Source organism: Eriocheir sinensis, chromosome 7, assembly GCF_024679095.1.
Source record: "Eriocheir sinensis breed Jianghai 21 chromosome 7, ASM2467909v1, whole genome shotgun sequence".
Classification (NCBI taxonomy): domain Eukaryota; kingdom Metazoa; phylum Arthropoda; class Malacostraca; order Decapoda; family Varunidae; genus Eriocheir; species Eriocheir sinensis.
Genome location: NC_066515.1, coordinates 26,094,387 through 26,111,886, shown reverse-complemented (window position 1 = coordinate 26,111,886; position 17,500 = coordinate 26,094,387). Strand labels below are relative to the sequence as shown.

The 17,500-nt window shown below is 42.6% G+C and overlaps 1 protein-coding gene and 1 long non-coding RNA gene across 51 annotated transcripts in view; both read left to right on the top strand.

The window, feature by feature from the left end:
• LOC126995210 (uncharacterized) overlaps nucleotides 1-825 on the top strand; it is a 1,784-nt gene extending 959 nt beyond the window's left edge. The window contains exon 3 of the long non-coding RNA XR_007750100.1: nucleotides 1-825. This exon is cut by the window's left edge and continues 398 nt beyond it. This is a non-coding gene — a long non-coding RNA (uncharacterized LOC126995210).
• Nucleotides 1-9,453, top strand: part of LOC126995206 (sodium-dependent nutrient amino acid transporter 1-like) — an 11,001-nt gene extending 1,548 nt beyond the window's left edge. Inside the window, exons 3-12 of one of the 50 annotated variants that reach the window (XM_050854570.1) lie at nucleotides 834-1,101; nucleotides 3,165-3,399; nucleotides 3,846-4,119; nucleotides 4,568-5,080; nucleotides 5,604-5,838; nucleotides 6,420-7,347; nucleotides 7,712-7,742; nucleotides 7,896-7,926; nucleotides 8,169-8,199; nucleotides 8,291-9,453. In XM_050854570.1, coding sequence (XP_050710527.1) covers nucleotides 834-1,101; nucleotides 3,165-3,399; nucleotides 3,846-4,119; nucleotides 4,568-5,080; nucleotides 5,604-5,838; nucleotides 6,420-6,733 — 1,839 coding nt within the window. In that variant the 3' untranslated portion in view covers nucleotides 6,734-7,347; nucleotides 7,712-7,742; nucleotides 7,896-7,926; nucleotides 8,169-8,199; nucleotides 8,291-9,453. Of the gene's footprint in view, nucleotides 1-833; nucleotides 1,102-3,164; nucleotides 3,400-3,845; nucleotides 4,120-4,567; nucleotides 5,081-5,603; nucleotides 5,839-6,419; nucleotides 7,406-7,680 lie in introns of all 50 variants that reach the window. The other 49 variants (XM_050854560.1, XM_050854552.1, XM_050854563.1 and 46 more) reach the window with 49 other exon arrangements.
• Nucleotides 9,454-17,500: the final 8,047 nt, after the last annotated feature.

The following is a 17,500-nucleotide window of genomic DNA, read 5'->3' as shown; positions in this document are numbered from 1 at the left end:
GGGAGATAAAAGGGACACAGAAGAGGCGGGAAAATAAACAAAGGAAATACTGAATAAAAGAGGCAATGAGAGAGAGAGAAAAAAACAGGTGTATAGGTATAATCAGACAGGTACATAATTACAAAGGTGAGATAATAAGTTTGACAGATTTGAACAGGTAGATAGACACGCAATATGATGAGAAAAAAAACAGGTGTAGGCCTATAGGTAATGAGACGGTATCAGGTAATGACGTATAATTAGAGACAGGTACATATTATAAGGGTGAGATAATGAGTTAGACAGATATTTAAACAGGTAGAGACAGGGAATATGACAATGATATCGATAGGTAGTTGTTAATTTCACAATCAACACGCACCCTCATCACCACCATCACCATTATCATCACCAAGGACACTACACCATCACCACCACTAATACCACCTTCCCGTATCAATACCAACACCATCACTACTTCTTCTTATACCAAAATCACCATTAACCACTTCTCCCTTCTCCCTCCCTTCTCTCTCCCTCCTCCCTTCCTCTCTTCTCAAACCTCCCTTCTCTCTCCTTCATAATTATCTACCTTCTTCTCTCCCTTCCCTCCTTTATCCCTGTCTCTCTCTTCCCATTTTCCCTTTCTAAATTAACCTAACGGAACTTTCCCACCATCACCACCATTATCATCAAGGACGTTAGGCCATCATCACCACCACCACCACCACCACCACTAACACCTTCCCCTATCAATACCAACACCATCACTACTACTTATTCTTACATCAAAATCATCACCACTATAAAACATTCCACCACCACCACCTAACAACCATCTTCATCACCAACAGCCAGAGGGAGAGCGTGACAATGGAGGTAGACAGCAGTGGGCCAGCCCCGTCGAATTCCTCCTCTCCTGTATCGCTATGTCCGTCGGGCTCGGCAACGTCTGGAGATTTCCCTTCGTGGCTTTGGAGAACGGCGGGGGTGCGTTCCTGATCCCCTACATCCTCGTGCTCCTCTTCATCGGCAAGCCTCTGTACTATATGGAGCTTTGTCTCGGCCAGTTCTGCGCCTCGGGTTCAGTGAGAGTGTGGGATATCTCGCCGGCTTTTAGAGGTAAGTTTTGATCGGGTTATCTGGGGCTGGGTTTTCATATATATATTTTTTTAACAGCAAAGGAGTCAGTTCAAGGGCATTAATAAAAAAGGAAACAAATATGAAAAAAAAGCCCGCTAGTCAGGAGTTAGAGTGAGTTAGTTTACGTTAGTTTTACACACAGACCCAGTTCGCAACAGTATAAAAAAGGGTCATTGCTTCACCACCTGAGGACCCGTTTCGCCTGACCTGACCTGGTAGTACAGAGTAAAGAGTAAAAACACACCTTGCATTAACTAACCTCTTAATAATACAGCAACAGGTTAATTAGGGAAACGGTAAACAGTTAACATAGCGGACAGGTTGATTGCTTAACTTAGAAGGAAAATAATTGAGGAAAATTAGGTTTGAGGTGAATGAACGGCAGTAGTAGTAGTGGTAGTAGTAGTAGTAGTAGTAGTAGTATATATAGTTGTTGTTTGAATACTATAATAATGAAAATAGAAGGTAGATTCGTTGTTTAAGTTGCAAGAAAAATAACCTAGAGAAAATATGGTTAGGAAAATTGCAAAAAATAATGAAAATAGAATAAGTAGTAGTAGTAGTAGTAGTAGTAGTAGTAGTAGTATCAGTAGTAGTAGTAGTAGTAGTAGTAGTAGTAGTAGTAGTATCAGTAGTAGTAGTAGTAGTAGTATTAGTAGTATCATCAGTAGTAGTATCAGTAGTAGTAGTAGTAGTAGTATCAGTAGTAGTAGTCGTAGTAGTAGTAGTAGTAGTAGAAAATAATAATAGAGGAAATAAGGTTAAAGGAAAATGACCTAAAGTATTAAAAGTAGAATTAGTAGTGGTAGTTTTTGTTGTTATTGTTGTTATTATTGTATTCTAATGACAAAAAACTAACAATACTTCTACCCTGTCACATTCTTCTTCACTTTCACTAATTCCTCACCTTCCCCAAGTCACCAAGTCACTTCTGAGTACACGACCTAACTTTCACTTTCACCCCCATCCTCCTCCTCCTCCTCCTCCTTCTCCTGACCTACTTATGCCCTCTGCAGTTTCCTACGTCAGGGTATTTCCACTCTACTGCTTTCCTGACTCTGATGTTCTTTTGTTTTGGTTCTGGTAATTCTGTTTTCTGTTTTTCCTTCCTTCCTATAGCTCGTTGCCTTGTCCTGTGTCGCTTGTTTTCTGTTTTCTTCTTTTTAATTCTTCTTTGTCTAGTTTTGGTTTTTGTCTTCTTTCTGTCTATTTAATCCTCTGTCTTCTTTAATCCTCTATGTTTTCTTCTCTTCTTTCTTTTTTATATATTTTCTTCTATGTCTTCTTTTCTTCCTCTTTTTCTGCTTCATTTTTATCTCTTTTTCTCTTTCTTTCTTCATATTTTTCTTCTCCTTTTTCTCTCGCTACGTTTTTCTTCTCTTCTCTCTTCTCCTTTAATACTTTCTCCTATGTCTTCTTTTCTTCTTCTTTTTTGTTTTAATTCGTTTTCTTCTCTTTCTTCTACGTCACTTTTTCTTCCTCGTTTCTCTTCTTCCACTTCTTTTCCTTTCCTCCTCCTCCTCCTCCTCCTCCTCCTCCTCCTTCTTCGTCACGTGTTTTATAATTCTTTTCCTTTATTATACGCATTTTGTTACGTCATTGTTTTTTATTACCCTATACAAAAAAAATGACGGTTTCCGGTAAGGATATCCTGGACTCACGCACGCACGCACACACATACACGCAAGGACACACACATGCACGCACACACACACACACACACACGTTACGTTTGCTTACCTTCCGTTTTTTCTTTCTTTCCTACTTTCTCTCTCTCTCTCTCTCTCTCTCTCTCTCTCTCTCTCTCTCTCTCTCTCTCTCTCTCTCTCTCTCTCTCTCTCTCTCTCTCTCTCTCTCTCTCTTATATACCTCCCTTTTCTCTCCCTCCTCCATTTCTCCCTTCTCTCTTCTTCATTATTATCTACCTTCTTCTCTCCCTTCTCTCTTCCCTCCTTTCTCCCTCTCTCCCTCTTCCCTTTCTAAATTAACCTAACGGAACTTTCCCAGACCGCAACCTCACCCCGTTTTCTTTCTCCTCGCAGGCGTGGGTTACGGCCAGGCCTTCGCGACGTGGGCCGTGGTGACCTACTACGTGTCGCTCATGGGCCTCACCGTCTTCTACTTCTTCGCCTCCTTCAGCTCCGTCCTGCCCTGGTCTACGTGCGGGGTCTTGGCTGCGGTGACGTGCGTGGACAAGACCAAGAACGCGACGGAACTGGCGGAGTCTCTGGGTATGAACAAGTCTAATTTGACATCCGCGGCTGAGGAGTATTTTAGGTGAGTCTGGGCTATTGTCTTTTCGCACTAGAGGAAGCAGTGAAGATATGAAATACAAGCTCTAATATATACAAGTTTCCGGGGCCCGTATCCTCACGAGCTATTAACTTTTTCCCTTAAAGTTACTATCAAAGTTAATAGTTTCAATTTATTAAGAGTAACAGCTATCCTCGTCAACTTTGAGTGTAAGTATTAGCAAATCCTGAAGTACACTATACAAATCACATTCCTATCTCTCTCACACACTTTTTCTCTTCCCGAAGTTCTACAAATCGACGGATCGGATCTTAACACTATACAAATCACATTCCTATCTCCCTCACACACTTTTTCTCTTCCCGAAGTTCTACAAATCGACGGATCGGATCTTAACACTATACAAATCACATTCCCGTCTCCCTCACACCAGATCCTCACCTCCCTCACACACACCTTATCCCTTCCAGACGCGAGGTTCTTCAGATCGACGAATCGGGTATTGACAACGGCTTGGACGCTCCCGAGTGGCGCCTCAGCCTGTGCCTTCTCTTCTCCTGGATCATCCTCTTCGTGGTCCTCGCTAAGGGTGTCCAGAGCTCCGGGAAGGCCGCCTACTTCACCGCCCTCTTCCCTTACGTGGTTCTGTTCATCATGCTTGTTCGAGGCGCGACGCTGCCGGGTGCTGTGGATGGCGTTCTCTACTTCATCAGGCCTCGCTGGGAGATGCTGCTGGATCCTAAGGTGAGGGGATGTGTGTGTGTGTGTGTGTGTGTGTGTGTGTGTGTGTGTGTGTATTTATGTAACATCACGGAAAAAATGGCTATGGACCGGCAACAGTGGAGGAGGCTCATATCCCGTCCAACCCCACCGTAGGGAATAAATGGACGTTAAACGATGATGATGATGGTGATGATGTATGTATGTGTTCGTGTTATACATATGTTAACAGGTGTAAAAGGTGTTCTCGTGGTCATTACCTTACGTAACCTAACCTGACCTAACCTAGCCTGTACATGTCTCTCCAGGTGTGTGTGTGTGTGTGTGTGTGTTAATGTATGTATGTATGTGTTCGTGTAATGCATGTTAACAAGTGTAAAAACTGTTCTCGAAGTCATTACCTAACCTAACTTAACCTAGCCTAACCTGACCTAACCTTACGTAACCTAACCTAGCCTGTTTTCGTCTCCAGGTGTGGTACGCGGCCGTGGACCAATCCTTCTTCAGTCTCTCCGTGGGCTTCGGCTCCATCATCATGTTCTCCTCCTACAATGACTTCCGGCATAACGTGTATCGCGACGCCGCCATCATCTCCGTCACCGACACCCTCACCTCACTCCTGGCCGGCTTCACCACCTTCGCGATCCTGGGCCACCTGGCGGATCAGCTGGGGGTGGAGGTGTCCGAGGTGGTGAAGGGCGGCGGCACCTCCCTCGCCTTCGTCAGTTACCCGGATGTCCTCGCCCGCTTCGATTGGGTACCGCAGTTGTTCGCCGTTCTGTTCTTCCTGATGCTGTTTACGCTTGGGGTGGGAAGCGCGTCGGCCCTCACCGGCTGTATAATCACCATCATCTGTGACGAATTCCCGCACTTCAAGAGATGGCTCGTGACCCTGCTCGTGTGCATCGCTGGCTTCCTCCTCGGGCTATTCTACGTCACGCCTCAAGGGCAGTACGTCTTGGAGCTCATCAACTACTACGGAGGCGTGAGTATTAGGCTGCTGTTGTTGATTTTTACTAAGTCTATAATACCAAGTCAAGTCATACGCAGCTTTGTGGGAGGAGACACGGCAGAGGCGTGGCTTATGCGTGACACTGCTTGGAGCCAAACTAGAGAATGTAGAAACAGGGATGTAGAGAAAACGAAGAAAGGGGGACTAATTTAAATAAGTCACTTCAACATGCCCTCCCTCACACCCCACACCGCCGTTTGTATGCATTGGAATTACAGTCACGCAATAGCACAATAAAAAGGCATATTTTTTTTCCCTATTGCAAGACTTCACCATCATTATCACTATCCAGGGCATCGGAGTTTCCTCTGTTTCCAATTTTCATCTCGTGCAAAGCTCACCATTTTCAATATTTTCACTATCAAACGTAAAATCATGTCCTCTCTGCCTTGCGGTTATAGACAAGACTTCATCATCATCATCATCCAAAAACATCAGAAACTATCATCATTCCATCATCACTATACTCATCACCATCTTGTTCTCCCACGCACAGGGCTTCATCATCTTCATCCTGGTCGTCTTTGAGATCATCGCCGTCCAGTGGGTGTACGGCATCAACAACTTCTGCCGTGACATCGAGTTCATGCTTGGGAGGAAGACTGGATGGTACTGGAAGTTCTGCTGGACCCTGCTCATCCCTATCCTCCTCGCCGTCATCTTCATCTACAGCCAAGCCACAGCCAAGCCGCTCTCCGTGGGGTCCTACGAACTCCCGTCTGGCTTCATTGGTAAGTGTGTGTGTGTGTTGTTGTTAGTGGGTGGTGGAGGAGGAGGATTTATTAGAGAAAGAGGTATAGGTGGTTGGAGGAAGAGGAAGAGAGGAGGAGGAGGAGGCTGGTGGTTGGAGAAGGATTTGTGAGAGGAAGAGGGAAAAAGTGTTAGTGGTTGGAGGAGGAGGAAGGGAGAAGGAGGAGGAGGAGGAGGAATACATAGGAAGAACAGACACCAGAAGACCTGCCGGTCTATGGCGAGGGTGTCTGTTTACTACCGCTACTACCAGTAAACTATGTGTGGTAGGACAGGATAGAACATATGAAGGCTCCTCCCCACCCACCTCTCCCTCCGGCAATGTGCCGGCAGGAAATAGTTAGAAGAGAACACCATGTGCCTTTAGAGAACACCATGTGCCTTTAGGCAGAAGTAGAAGGACCTGTGAGAGATGGTGGTTGGTGGATGGAGGAGGAAGAGGAGGTGGAGGTGTACTTATGATAGGCGGAGGAGGGGGAGGTTTTGTCCATTAAAAGCAACCTCACATCCCATTTTCTTTCGTCCCTTAGAAGCAACCTCACATCCCATTTTCCTTCCCCAGGGTTCGGCATCTTCCTGGCAGTCATCGCTTGTCTTCTGGTCCCGATCTTCTTCATCATTGAGGTGGTACGGCAACGAAGCTCCTCCGACGGTATACTCGAAGCTATCAAGAACAGTTTCAAAGCCAACTCGGAGTGGTGCCCCAAGGATGCAACCCTCCGACAGCAGTACCACCAGTTCCTCCAACAGTCGAAGGACACACCAGAGGGCATCGACAACCCGCTTCCTACGATAGAGTCCTCCGGGAACCTCTCAAACTTCCCGAACAGCGCTTCCAAGGACAACATCACAGATTACGATAACTCCGTCTTCTGAGATCCTTCGGGGTTACTGTAGGATTCCTCGGCCTTGGGGTTCCTATAGGTGTATCCTGGGTTCCCGTCACGAGGGTGGGTGAGCCATTGTGCCGTCCAGGGCTATAAAAAAGGGCCGTAAAGGAACCATAAATGTCTTGCTGAGGCTGTTCTGGTGGGCGATAGGGACGCATTTTAAGACGGGTGCACACACACACACACACACACACACACACACACACACACACACACACACACACACACACACACACAAGGTCAGCAGGTAGTCTCAAGGTAACACAACACTTATCATCTCTTCACGTAAGGGTTAATACAGGCGTGTCAAGGTGAGCTATGGGCAGGTAAACTTTGTGTGAATAGATACCTGAATACCTGGCCCTTACCTAACATACGTCAACTCTACATTTGCCTCACCTGTATAACCTTGACTCACCTTTCCTTACCTGCCCATTTCCATCACCATTAACATCAACCATTACAAGTTATATTTTCATTCACAACTTTTCTATCAGTTTATTTTGTCCAAGGAAAGGTTTTAATCTCATCTCTGCTTAGGTAAGGGTTTTAATCTCATCTCTGCTCATGTAAGGGTTTTAATCTCATCTCTCTGCTTAGGTAAGGGTTTTAATCTCATCTCTGCTTAGGTAAGGGTTTTAATCTCATCTCTATTTAGGTAAGGGTTTTAATCTCATCTCTGCTCATGTAAGGGTTTTAATCTCATCTCTACTTAGGTAAGGGTTTTAATCTCATTTCTCTACTTAGGTAAGGGTTTTAATCTCATTTCTCTGCTTAGGTAAGGGTTTTAATCTCATTTCTCTGCTTAGGTAAGGGTTTTAATCTCATTTCTCTGCTTAGGTAAGGGTTTTAATATCATCTCTCTACTTAGGTAAGGGTTTTAATCTCATTTCTCTGCTTAGGTAAGGGTTTTAATCTCATTTCTCTGCTTAGGTAAGGGTTTTAATCTCATTTCTCTGCTTAGGTAAGGGTTTTAATCTCATCTCTCTGCTCATGTAAGGGTTTTAATCTCATCTCTACTTAGGTAAGGGTTTTAATCTCATTTCTCTGCTTAGGTAAGGGTTTTAATCTCATCTCTCTGCTTAGGTAAGGGTTTTAATCTCATCTCTCTGCTTAGGTAAGGGTTTTAATCTCATCTCTCTACTTAGGTAAGGGTTTTAATCTCATCTCTCTGCTTAGGTAAGGGTTTTAATCTCGTCTCTCTGCTTAGGTAAGGGTTTTAATCTAATCTCTCTGCTCATGTAAGGGTTTTAATCTCATCTCTTTGCTCATGTAAGGGTTTTAATCTCATCTCTCTGCTTAGGTAAGGGTTTTAATCTCATCTCTGCTCATGTAAGGGTTTTAATCTAATCTCTCTGCTTAGGTAAGGGTTTTAATCTTATCTCTGCTCATGTAAGGGTTTTAATCTCATCTCTGCTTAGGTAAGGGTTTTAATCTCATCTCTCTACTTAGGTAAGGGTTTTAATCTCATCTCTCTGCTTAGGTAAGGGTTTTAATCTCATCTCTGCTCATGTAAGGGTTTTAATCTCGTTTCTCTGCTTAGGTAAGGGTTTTAATCTTATCTCTGCTCATGTAAGGGTTTTAATCTCATCTCTCTGCTTAGGTAAGGGTTTTAATCTCGTCTCTCAGCTCATGTAACGGTTCTAATCTCATCTCTACCTGATTCTCTGTTTACCATCATCAACTTCATCTTTCTTCATCTTTCTCCACTTCTCTAATGTTAATTTACTTGATTCTATTCATGTAAAGGTTGTAATCTAATCTCTCCACCTGATTCTCTGTTTAGCATCATCAACTTCACCTTTTCTTTTAACCTTCTCCTCTTCCTCTATGTTATTTTATTCGATTTTGCTTTGGTGAAGGTTCTAATCTCATATCTACACGGATCTCCTGACTTATAATTCCTGGGTCGTCACTTGTTTTGGTAAAGGTTCTAATCTCATATCTACACAGTTCTCCTGACTTATAATTCCTGGTCGCCACTTCTGTTTTGGTAAAGGTTCTAATCTCATATCTACAAAGTTCTCCTGACTGTTAAAATTACTAGGTCGTCATTTCTGTTTTGGTGAAGGTTTTAAGTTCATTCCTCCACCTTCTTCTCCGTTCACCCTAACTTCTAAAATTCCTGGGTCGTCTCTCTGTAACTTTGCCTGTCCATCTGCTACCCACTCCACGCATGACAAGGTTTCCAGTACACCCGATCTCACGTTCATAGTATTACCCGTTTTCTTTAAAGTTTAGTTACATCATGTCCCCATCATCCCATTTTCTACCTGCAAAGATGGAGGTGTGTGTGTGTGTACATGCGTGCGTGTATGTATGTTATGTAACTTATTGTTGTTGGTTGGTGCTCGTGTTTATGTGTATGGTTTGTTGACACACACACACACACACACACACACACAGCGAGTGAAGTAAAGTTTAATATAATTGTCTCAAAACTACCTAATAATTGCTAGATGTGTACAGTTTCGACTTACTACTACTACTACTACTACTACTACTACTACTACTACTACTACAACTACCAGCACTATCACTCACTCGCCAGGTTGTGACACGTCCGGAACTTGTGACAGTGTAAATAGTAGAATAGTTTTTGTATGAATGGTTGTACATACTTATATTATTACCGTTATTTTTATCATAAGATACATATTATGATGATTACTATGTTAATTATATATAATAAACCTATAATTTGTACGGATGACTTTTCTTTTCTGGTAAATCATTGGGGTTTTTCTTTAACAGCAGAAGAGGAAAAGAAAAAAATGAAAATATAAATAACAAAAACAAACGGACTATAAATTTACATCAACAAACGAACATATTAAATAAATGTAAAAAATAAAAATATGCCTATGTAATGTGAAGGGATTAAGGAAAGAGTAGAAAATTAATAAAGAAAATGGGCAAGGAAAGTGGAACAGAAAAGGAGTAGAAAGCAAGAGATTGGCATAGAAGAGAAAGACTTGTGTTAGCATAAGTGACACAAGGGACTGGGAAAAGAAGTGGCCTAGAGGAGCTTTTATGGAGTGCGATTCAAGGGGCTGAGACCACTTTGAACACGCCCCTTGAAGCCACCCTATCACTGACTTCAAGGGGTGTGACAGTAAGTGGATGAGGGAAGGCATATCACGAAGAATATTACTTAATTGAGTCTTGGCTGGAGGGCGATTCAAGGGGCTGAGACCACTTTGAACACGCCCCTTGAAGTCATCTCTAGCCTATGCCACCCTATCACCCCATCCATGACTTCAAGGGGTGTGACGGTAAGTGGATAAGGGAAGGCATATCACGAGGAATATTACTTAATTGAGTCTTGGCTGGAGTGCGATTCAAGGGACTGACCCACTTTGAACACACCCCATCCATGGCTTCAAGGGGTAGGAGACTGAGTGGGTAAGGGAAGGTATATCACGGGGAATATTACTTTTGTTAACCATAAAATAAAGCAGAAAACGTTACTGTAATAGTTCAAAGAAAACGTTAAAAGGGAAACTAATATAGAACTAATTATATACATTTTTTATACCTAATTATTATTAGCTATGGTAGAAGTATAATTGTTCCTTGTTAGCGATATTAACGAAGAGTGAATGACTATATAAGATTATTAGAGAGAGAAAGAGAGAAAAGAGAGAATGTTATGTATGGAGAAAGGGAGAGAGAGAGGAGAGGAGAAAGGAGGGAGAGAGGAAAAGAAGGGAGGACGGGGATAGAAAGAAAATTGTTATATAAGTAGAAAAGAAGAAAATGGAACGAAGAGTGATTAGAGGGGATACTTATACGTAAGAAGATAAGGAAGAGGATGAAAAGAGAAAGGAGGGGAGATAAAAAGAGAATGGAGCGAAGAGCTAGAGGGAGGGAAAGAAGAGAGAAAAGAAGGAAATGGAGAGAAAAAGTGTTGTGTAGAGGGAAAAGAAGAAATGGGACGAAGATTGAAGGGAATATCAGAAGAAAATGAATGGAAGTAGAGAGGAATGGAGAGAAGGAAGGAGAGAAGGGAGAAGAAAGAGAGAAAGGAGAAAGGAGAAAGGAGGGAAGAGAGAGAGAGAGAGAGAGAGAGAGAGAGAGAGAGAGAGAGAGAGAGAGAGAGAGAGAGAGAGAGAGAGAGAGAGAGAGAGAGGAAGGAGGGAAGGGAATGGTGGTTGAGTAAGTGAACAAGAAGGACTAATATTTACCTTTCTCGTAAACACATCTCTCTCTCTCTCTCTCTCTCTCTCTCTCTGTCACCTGCTTCCTCCTCCTCCTCTCTTCGTACCTTCCCTCCAGTTTTCATCGATATTAATCTGGCAATGAAGGTGAGGTGAGTGACCCTCTTTCCTCCTCCTCCTCCTCCTCCTCCTCCTCTTCTTCCTCCTCCTCATCATCATCTTAACCCACTTGCTTCTCTTATTTCTTCTATATAAAACCTAAGAACTACGCTTTGCCACAGTGCACAAATCCGTATCCTCGGCCAGAAGCATTTTTTAGAGCAAAGCGGACAAACTTGAAGGAGAGAGAGAGAGAGAGAGAGAGAGAGAGAGAGAGAGAGAGAGAGAGAGAGAGAGAGAGAGAAAGTAGGATACGTCAATAAATGAATAATAATGAAAGAAATAAGCAGAAGAAGAGGAAGAAGAAGGAGAGAGAGAGAGAGAGAGAGAGAGAGAGAGAGAGAGAGAGAGAGAGAGAGAGAGAGAGAGAGAGAGAGAAAGTAGGATACGTCAATAAATGAATAATAATGAAAGAAATAAGCAGACGAAGAGGAAGAAGGAGAGAGAGAGAGAGAGAGAGAGAGAGAGAGAGAGAGAGAGAGAGAGAGAGAGAGAGAGAAAGTAGGATACGTCAATAAATGAATAATAATGAAAGAAATAAGCAGACGAAGAGGAAGAAGAGGAAGAAGAAGAAGGAGAGAGAGAGAGAGAGAGAGAGAGAGAGAGAGAGAGAGAGAGAGAGAGAGAGAGGATAAGCCTTTGCAAAACCCTAAAAAAACGAGCTACATTCCCCTGGTTTTCTCCTTCCTACTCTTCTTCCTTCTCCTTTCGGCCTGTAAACAATTTAACTTGCAAGACACACCCTCTCCGTGGACTCTCAAACCGCTGAAATCTGGTCAACACAAGGCTAATAATATCCACTAGGCTCTACTCTGAGACGCTTTCGACTAACGCATGAGCTATTTCGCAAGGCCTCAAAGAAGGATCAGTCGGGTTCTCATGGTGTGGAAGCCTTGTCAAACTATCCCTAGGCTCATAAAGTTACCCACGGATATACTAACGCAATAACTCCCACGAAAACCTTATCAAACAATTAATTCCCAAGGTTACAAGGGAGATTAGTCGGGTTGTCATGGTGTGAAAGCCTTGTCAAACTAATACTAGACTCATAAAGTTACCCACGGATATACTAACACAAAGCTTCCATGAAAACCTTATCAAACAATTAATTCCCAAGGTTACAAGGGAGATTAGTCGGGTTCTAATGGTGTGGAAGCCTTGTCAAACTATCCCTAGGCTCATAAAGTTACCCATGGATATACTAACACAAGGCTTCAATGAAAACCTTATCAAACAATTAATTCCCAAGGTTACAAGGGAGATTAGTCGGATTCTCATGTTGTGGAAGCCTTGTCAAACTATCCCTAGGCTCATAAAGTTACCCATGGATATACTAACACAAGGCTTCCATGAAAACCTTATCAAACAACTATTTCCCAGGGTTACAAGGGAGATTAGTCGGGTTCTGATGGTGTGAAAGCCTTGTCAAACTAATACTAGGCTCATGGAGTTACCCACGGATATACTAACACAAAGCTTCCATGAAAACCTTATCAAACAATTAATTCCCAAGGTTACAAGGGAGATTAGTCGGGTTGTCATGGTGTGAAAGCCTTGTCAAACTAATACTAGGCTCATAAAGTTACCCATGGATATACTAACACAAAGCTTGCACGAAAACCTTATCAAACAACTATTTCCCAGGGTCATTAGTCGGGTTCTCATGAGTGTAGAAGCCTTGTCAAACTATCCCTAGGCTCATAAAGTTACCCATGGATATACTAACGCAATAACTCCCACGAAAACCTTATCAAACAATTAATTCCCAAGGTTACAAGGGAGATTAGTCGGGTTCTAATGGTGTGAAAGCCTTGTCAAACTATCCCTAGGCTCATAAAGTTACCTATGAAAATACGAACACAAGAAACGAAGTATACGAAGAAGAAAACAAAGAAGAAAAGAAGGAAGAAGGAGAAAACGAAGGAGAAAACAAAGAAGAAAACGGAGAAAAAATAGGACAACGAAGAAAATTAAAGAAACCGAGGAAAGGTCTGCTATTCTCTCTCTCTCTCTCTCTCTCTCTCTCTCTCTCTCTCTCTCTCTCTCTCTCTCTCTCTCTCTCAATGCTAATACGCATTTTCTTACACTTCCATAGCATGCTTTTTTTTTCTTATTATTATTTCGTCTATATTTTAAAACCGAATGAACTTAAAACTGCGACATTGCTTTTATGAACGAAAATTCCTCACACACACACACACACACACACACACACACACACACACACACACACACACACGTTGTAGTAGTAGTAGTAGTAGTAGTAGTAGGTATTGAAAGAATGTGAAAACTGAGGAGAAACATATAAGGACCAGATTTTAGTTGCTTACGAAGAGGAAGACAACAACAACAACAGAAGCAACAACGAGAAAAACAAGAATATACTAGAAGGCTGCGCGCGCTATTTCGCAAAGTTCTACAAGGATAAAAAAAAAAAAATACTCGCGTTGTTTAAATATTTTCTTCTTTTCTTATTTCTTTTTCTAATTTCCTTCTTTCAGCTTTTGCCCTTAGTAACCTGCCTTATGAACTGTACAAATAAATAAACTAAATAATAATAATGATGATAATAATGATAATAATGATAATAATTAATCTCAGAAAGGACGAGGAGGAGGAAGAGGAGGAGGAGGAGGAGGAAGAGGAGGACAAGGTTGAGAAGGGTACTTGTCAAATGACCTACTAACCAGAAGTTGGCTTTCCTCCTCCTCCTCCTCCTCCTCCTCTTCCTCCTCCTGTCGACCCCCTTTCCTCCATCTCTTTCCTTCCTCCCTCGTTTCCCTCAATACCTACGCAAAATTCTTCTTCTTCCTCCTCCTCCTCCTCCTCCTCCTCCTCCTCCTCTCTGCAATGTTGCCAAATCGCTCTTTCCTCATATCGCACAGCCAATCCATTTTTATTTCTCTCTCTCTCTCTCTCTCTCTCTCTCTCTCTCACACATGCACCGAGAGAGAGAGAGAGAGAGAGAGAGAGAGAGAGAGAGAGAGAGAGAGAGAGAGAGAGAGGGGCAGAAAATCGTAAACTAGTCCATTGCAAGTCAACTAGGACTATACGTCTCTCTCTCTCTCTCTCTCTCTCTCTCTCTCTCTCTCTCTCTCCTCCCGCACAAACCGATATAAGGAGCTAGAATGTAGTCAGTGGGAGGAGGAGGAGGAGGAGGAAGAGGAGGAGGAGGAACATAGCTTATCCTCATTGTATTCTCCTTTCCTCCTCCAACCTGAAGGAGAGAGAGAGAGAGAGAGAGAGAGAGAGAGAGAGAGAGAGAGAGAGTATTACACTTTATATATTATCTCTTCATTCTTTCTCTTTTTTCCTTTTCTTTTCCTATCCATCTATTTTTCATTTTCCATTTTCCCTTTCAGTGTCTTTAAATATATATAACTTCTCTAACTCAAACTCCCTACCATCACTTTAATTTGTCTAACTTCATCTATATACAAACTCCCATTTTCATTTTCCATTTTATTATCACCATCACGTGAATTTGTCTAACTTCATCTATATACAAACTCCCATTTTCATTTTCCATTTTATTATCATTACATTTTATTTCAGTTTCCCTTTCAGTCTCTTTAAATATATGTAACTTCTCTAACTCAAAACTTTCTTACCATCACGTGAATTTGTCTAACTTCACCTATATAGAAACTTATCTATTTTCCATTTTATTATCTTCACATTTAATCTAAGTTTCCCTTCCTGCTTTTTAAAATGTATATCGCATCACTAACTTAAAATTCTCTTACCATCACACGAATTTGTCTAACGTCACCTACAGAGACTTATTTATTTTCCGACTTATCACATATTTTCTCTTCCTCCTCCTGTCTCTCCACATCAGTCATTGTTCTCTCTTTTAATTATCACATCATCACCCTGACCGTTCTCACAGCTCTGTCTCCTCCACCTTTCCTTCCTGTTCCTCCTTTACATCTTACCTATCTCGCCTTCTTCTTCTTCTTCTTCCCTTTCCTTTTATCCATCTTCACTAAATTTCTCTCTTTCATTAATATCCGGCCGGGAGAGATTGAGAGTGTGAGAACATATGTTGGGGGTGGGAGTGGAGAGAGAGAGAGAGAGAGAGAGAGAGAGAGAGAGAGAGAGAGAGAGAGAGAGAGAGAGAGAGAGAGAGAGAGAGAGAGAGAGAGAGAGAGAGAAAGGACACACACACACACACACACACACACACACACACACACTAGGGGAGGCGGTGGCTGAACGGATAGCGAGACGGCCCCGCGTTCAGGAGGACGCGAGTTCAATCCCCGACCGGTGCCACCAAGCTGGGATTTTTCAGCCGCCGCCGAGTGGCTTAAAACTACCCACATGCTGCCTAGAAGACCACCTATCAACCCGGACTCTAGATTCTAGGATTAAAGATAAGCTCCGGGAGGGCAGCATGAGCCAATGCAAAATGGCGCCACTATAAACACTCGCCTGCGCCAGAACGGGCTGGGCCGACCATCAGGACCCACCGGAAAGAAGCCTTGGACCGACCATCAGGATCCACCGGGAAGAAGCCTACCGGCGCAATAGGCCAAGACGTAAAAACACACACACATTCACACACAACCCCCCCAGCACGTACAGAGAGAGAGAGAGAGAGAGATCAAAACAAGGACACACACACACACACACACAACCCCCCCCAGCACGTACAGAGAGAGAGAGAGAGAGAGAGAGAGAGAATGAAAGCAAGGAAACACACACACACGCACACACAAACCCCCCCCAGCACGTACGCACACTCAACATTCCACCCAAAACACACTCGACGACTCCTCTTCCCCACCCCAACTTCCCCTCCCCACCCCCAACCACTACCCCCCACACACACAAACATTCCCCTCCACCTGTCCCACCCCACCCTTCCCCTCCCTCCCCACACCAAGATGTATCCAAAACTGTTCAATATACCACTTGTTTCCCGAGGCTCTTGATGCACAGAAGGCCTCTCTCAGCGCGAAGCCAGCCACTGCAAAGGTCTGACAGCATTATAGTTCTGATTGTATTATTTTAGCACAAGTGGGAGGTTGTTGGAAGGAGCATGGTGCGTAGGAGAGGAGGAGGAGGAGGAGAGAGGAGAAGGGAAGGAAGGGAGTGAAGAGAGGAAGATAAAGGAGGAAGGTAGGGAAGAGAAGAGGAAAAACGTGAATAATAAAAAGGTAGATAGGAGGAGGAGGAGGAGAAGGGAAGGAAGGGAGCGAAGAGAGGAAGATAAAGGAGGGAGGCAGGGAAGAAAATGAATAATAAAAAGGAAAAAAAGAGGAAGGTAGGGAGGAGGAAAACGGAGGAGAATAAAGAGGAAGAGAAAGAGGAGATGGGAAGGAAGGGAGGAAGAGGAAGAGAAGTGAGCAAGTATATTAAGAAATCAAACGCACGATAACAAAAATATAAATAGGAAAATGAGGTTATGAAGGAAGGGACAGGAGACAGACAGACAGACAGACAGAGAGAGAGAGAGAGAGAGAGAGAGAGAGAGAGAGAGAGAGAGAGAGAGAGAGAGAGAGAGAGAGAGAGAGAGAGAGAGAGAGAGAGAGATTCACAGACATATTTCAACTCATTATTAATCAATGTACCGTGAGAATAATGATACAAATTAACTATATAATTATAATGACACACACACACACACACACACACACACACACACACACACACGACGAGAAATAAAATACAATAAAATACAATGAAATAAATAAATAAGAAACAAAATAAGTAAATAAATAAAAAGAAATGATATGCAATGATAGAATGAAGCTTGATTAGTTATATTTCTATAAAAAAAGTAGAAAAAAAAGATGAAAAAAATGACAGTATTATCAACAGATACTTCGGTCAAGAGAAGGACCGTGGGGCAGCATGGGCCAGGGAAGAGTCATACCACACAGCAGCCACTATAAAAAAGATTCGCCCGCTCCACTAACAAGCTGGGGCCGCCTCTTTTTTTTTTTTTTACAGCAAAGGAGACAGCACAAGGGCACACAAAAAAAGAAAACAATAATAAAAAAAAAAGCCCGCTACTCGTTGCTCCTGTAAAGAATCTAAGAGGTAAGATGTTTGATACTTTCGTCCTTCAAGCACCTCTGTTAAGCTCTCATCCATTATCAGTTTTTCGTCAACTTTTTCTGTTTATTTTACGAGTTAAGACATTCGAAAACCTTAATTCATCCATCTCCATTAAGCCCTTCTTCCTCATCATCCTCATCAACTCGTCATCCTCATCCGTTTTCCATTTTTCGTCAACTTTTTCCATTTATTTTTATGAGTTAAGACATTCGAAAACCTTCATTCCTCCATCTCCATTAATCCCTTCTTCCTCATCATCCTCATCAACTCGTCATCCTCATCCATTTTCCGTTATTCGTCAACTTTTTCCATTTATTTTATGAGTTAAGACATTCGAAAACCTTCATTCATCCATCTCTATCAAG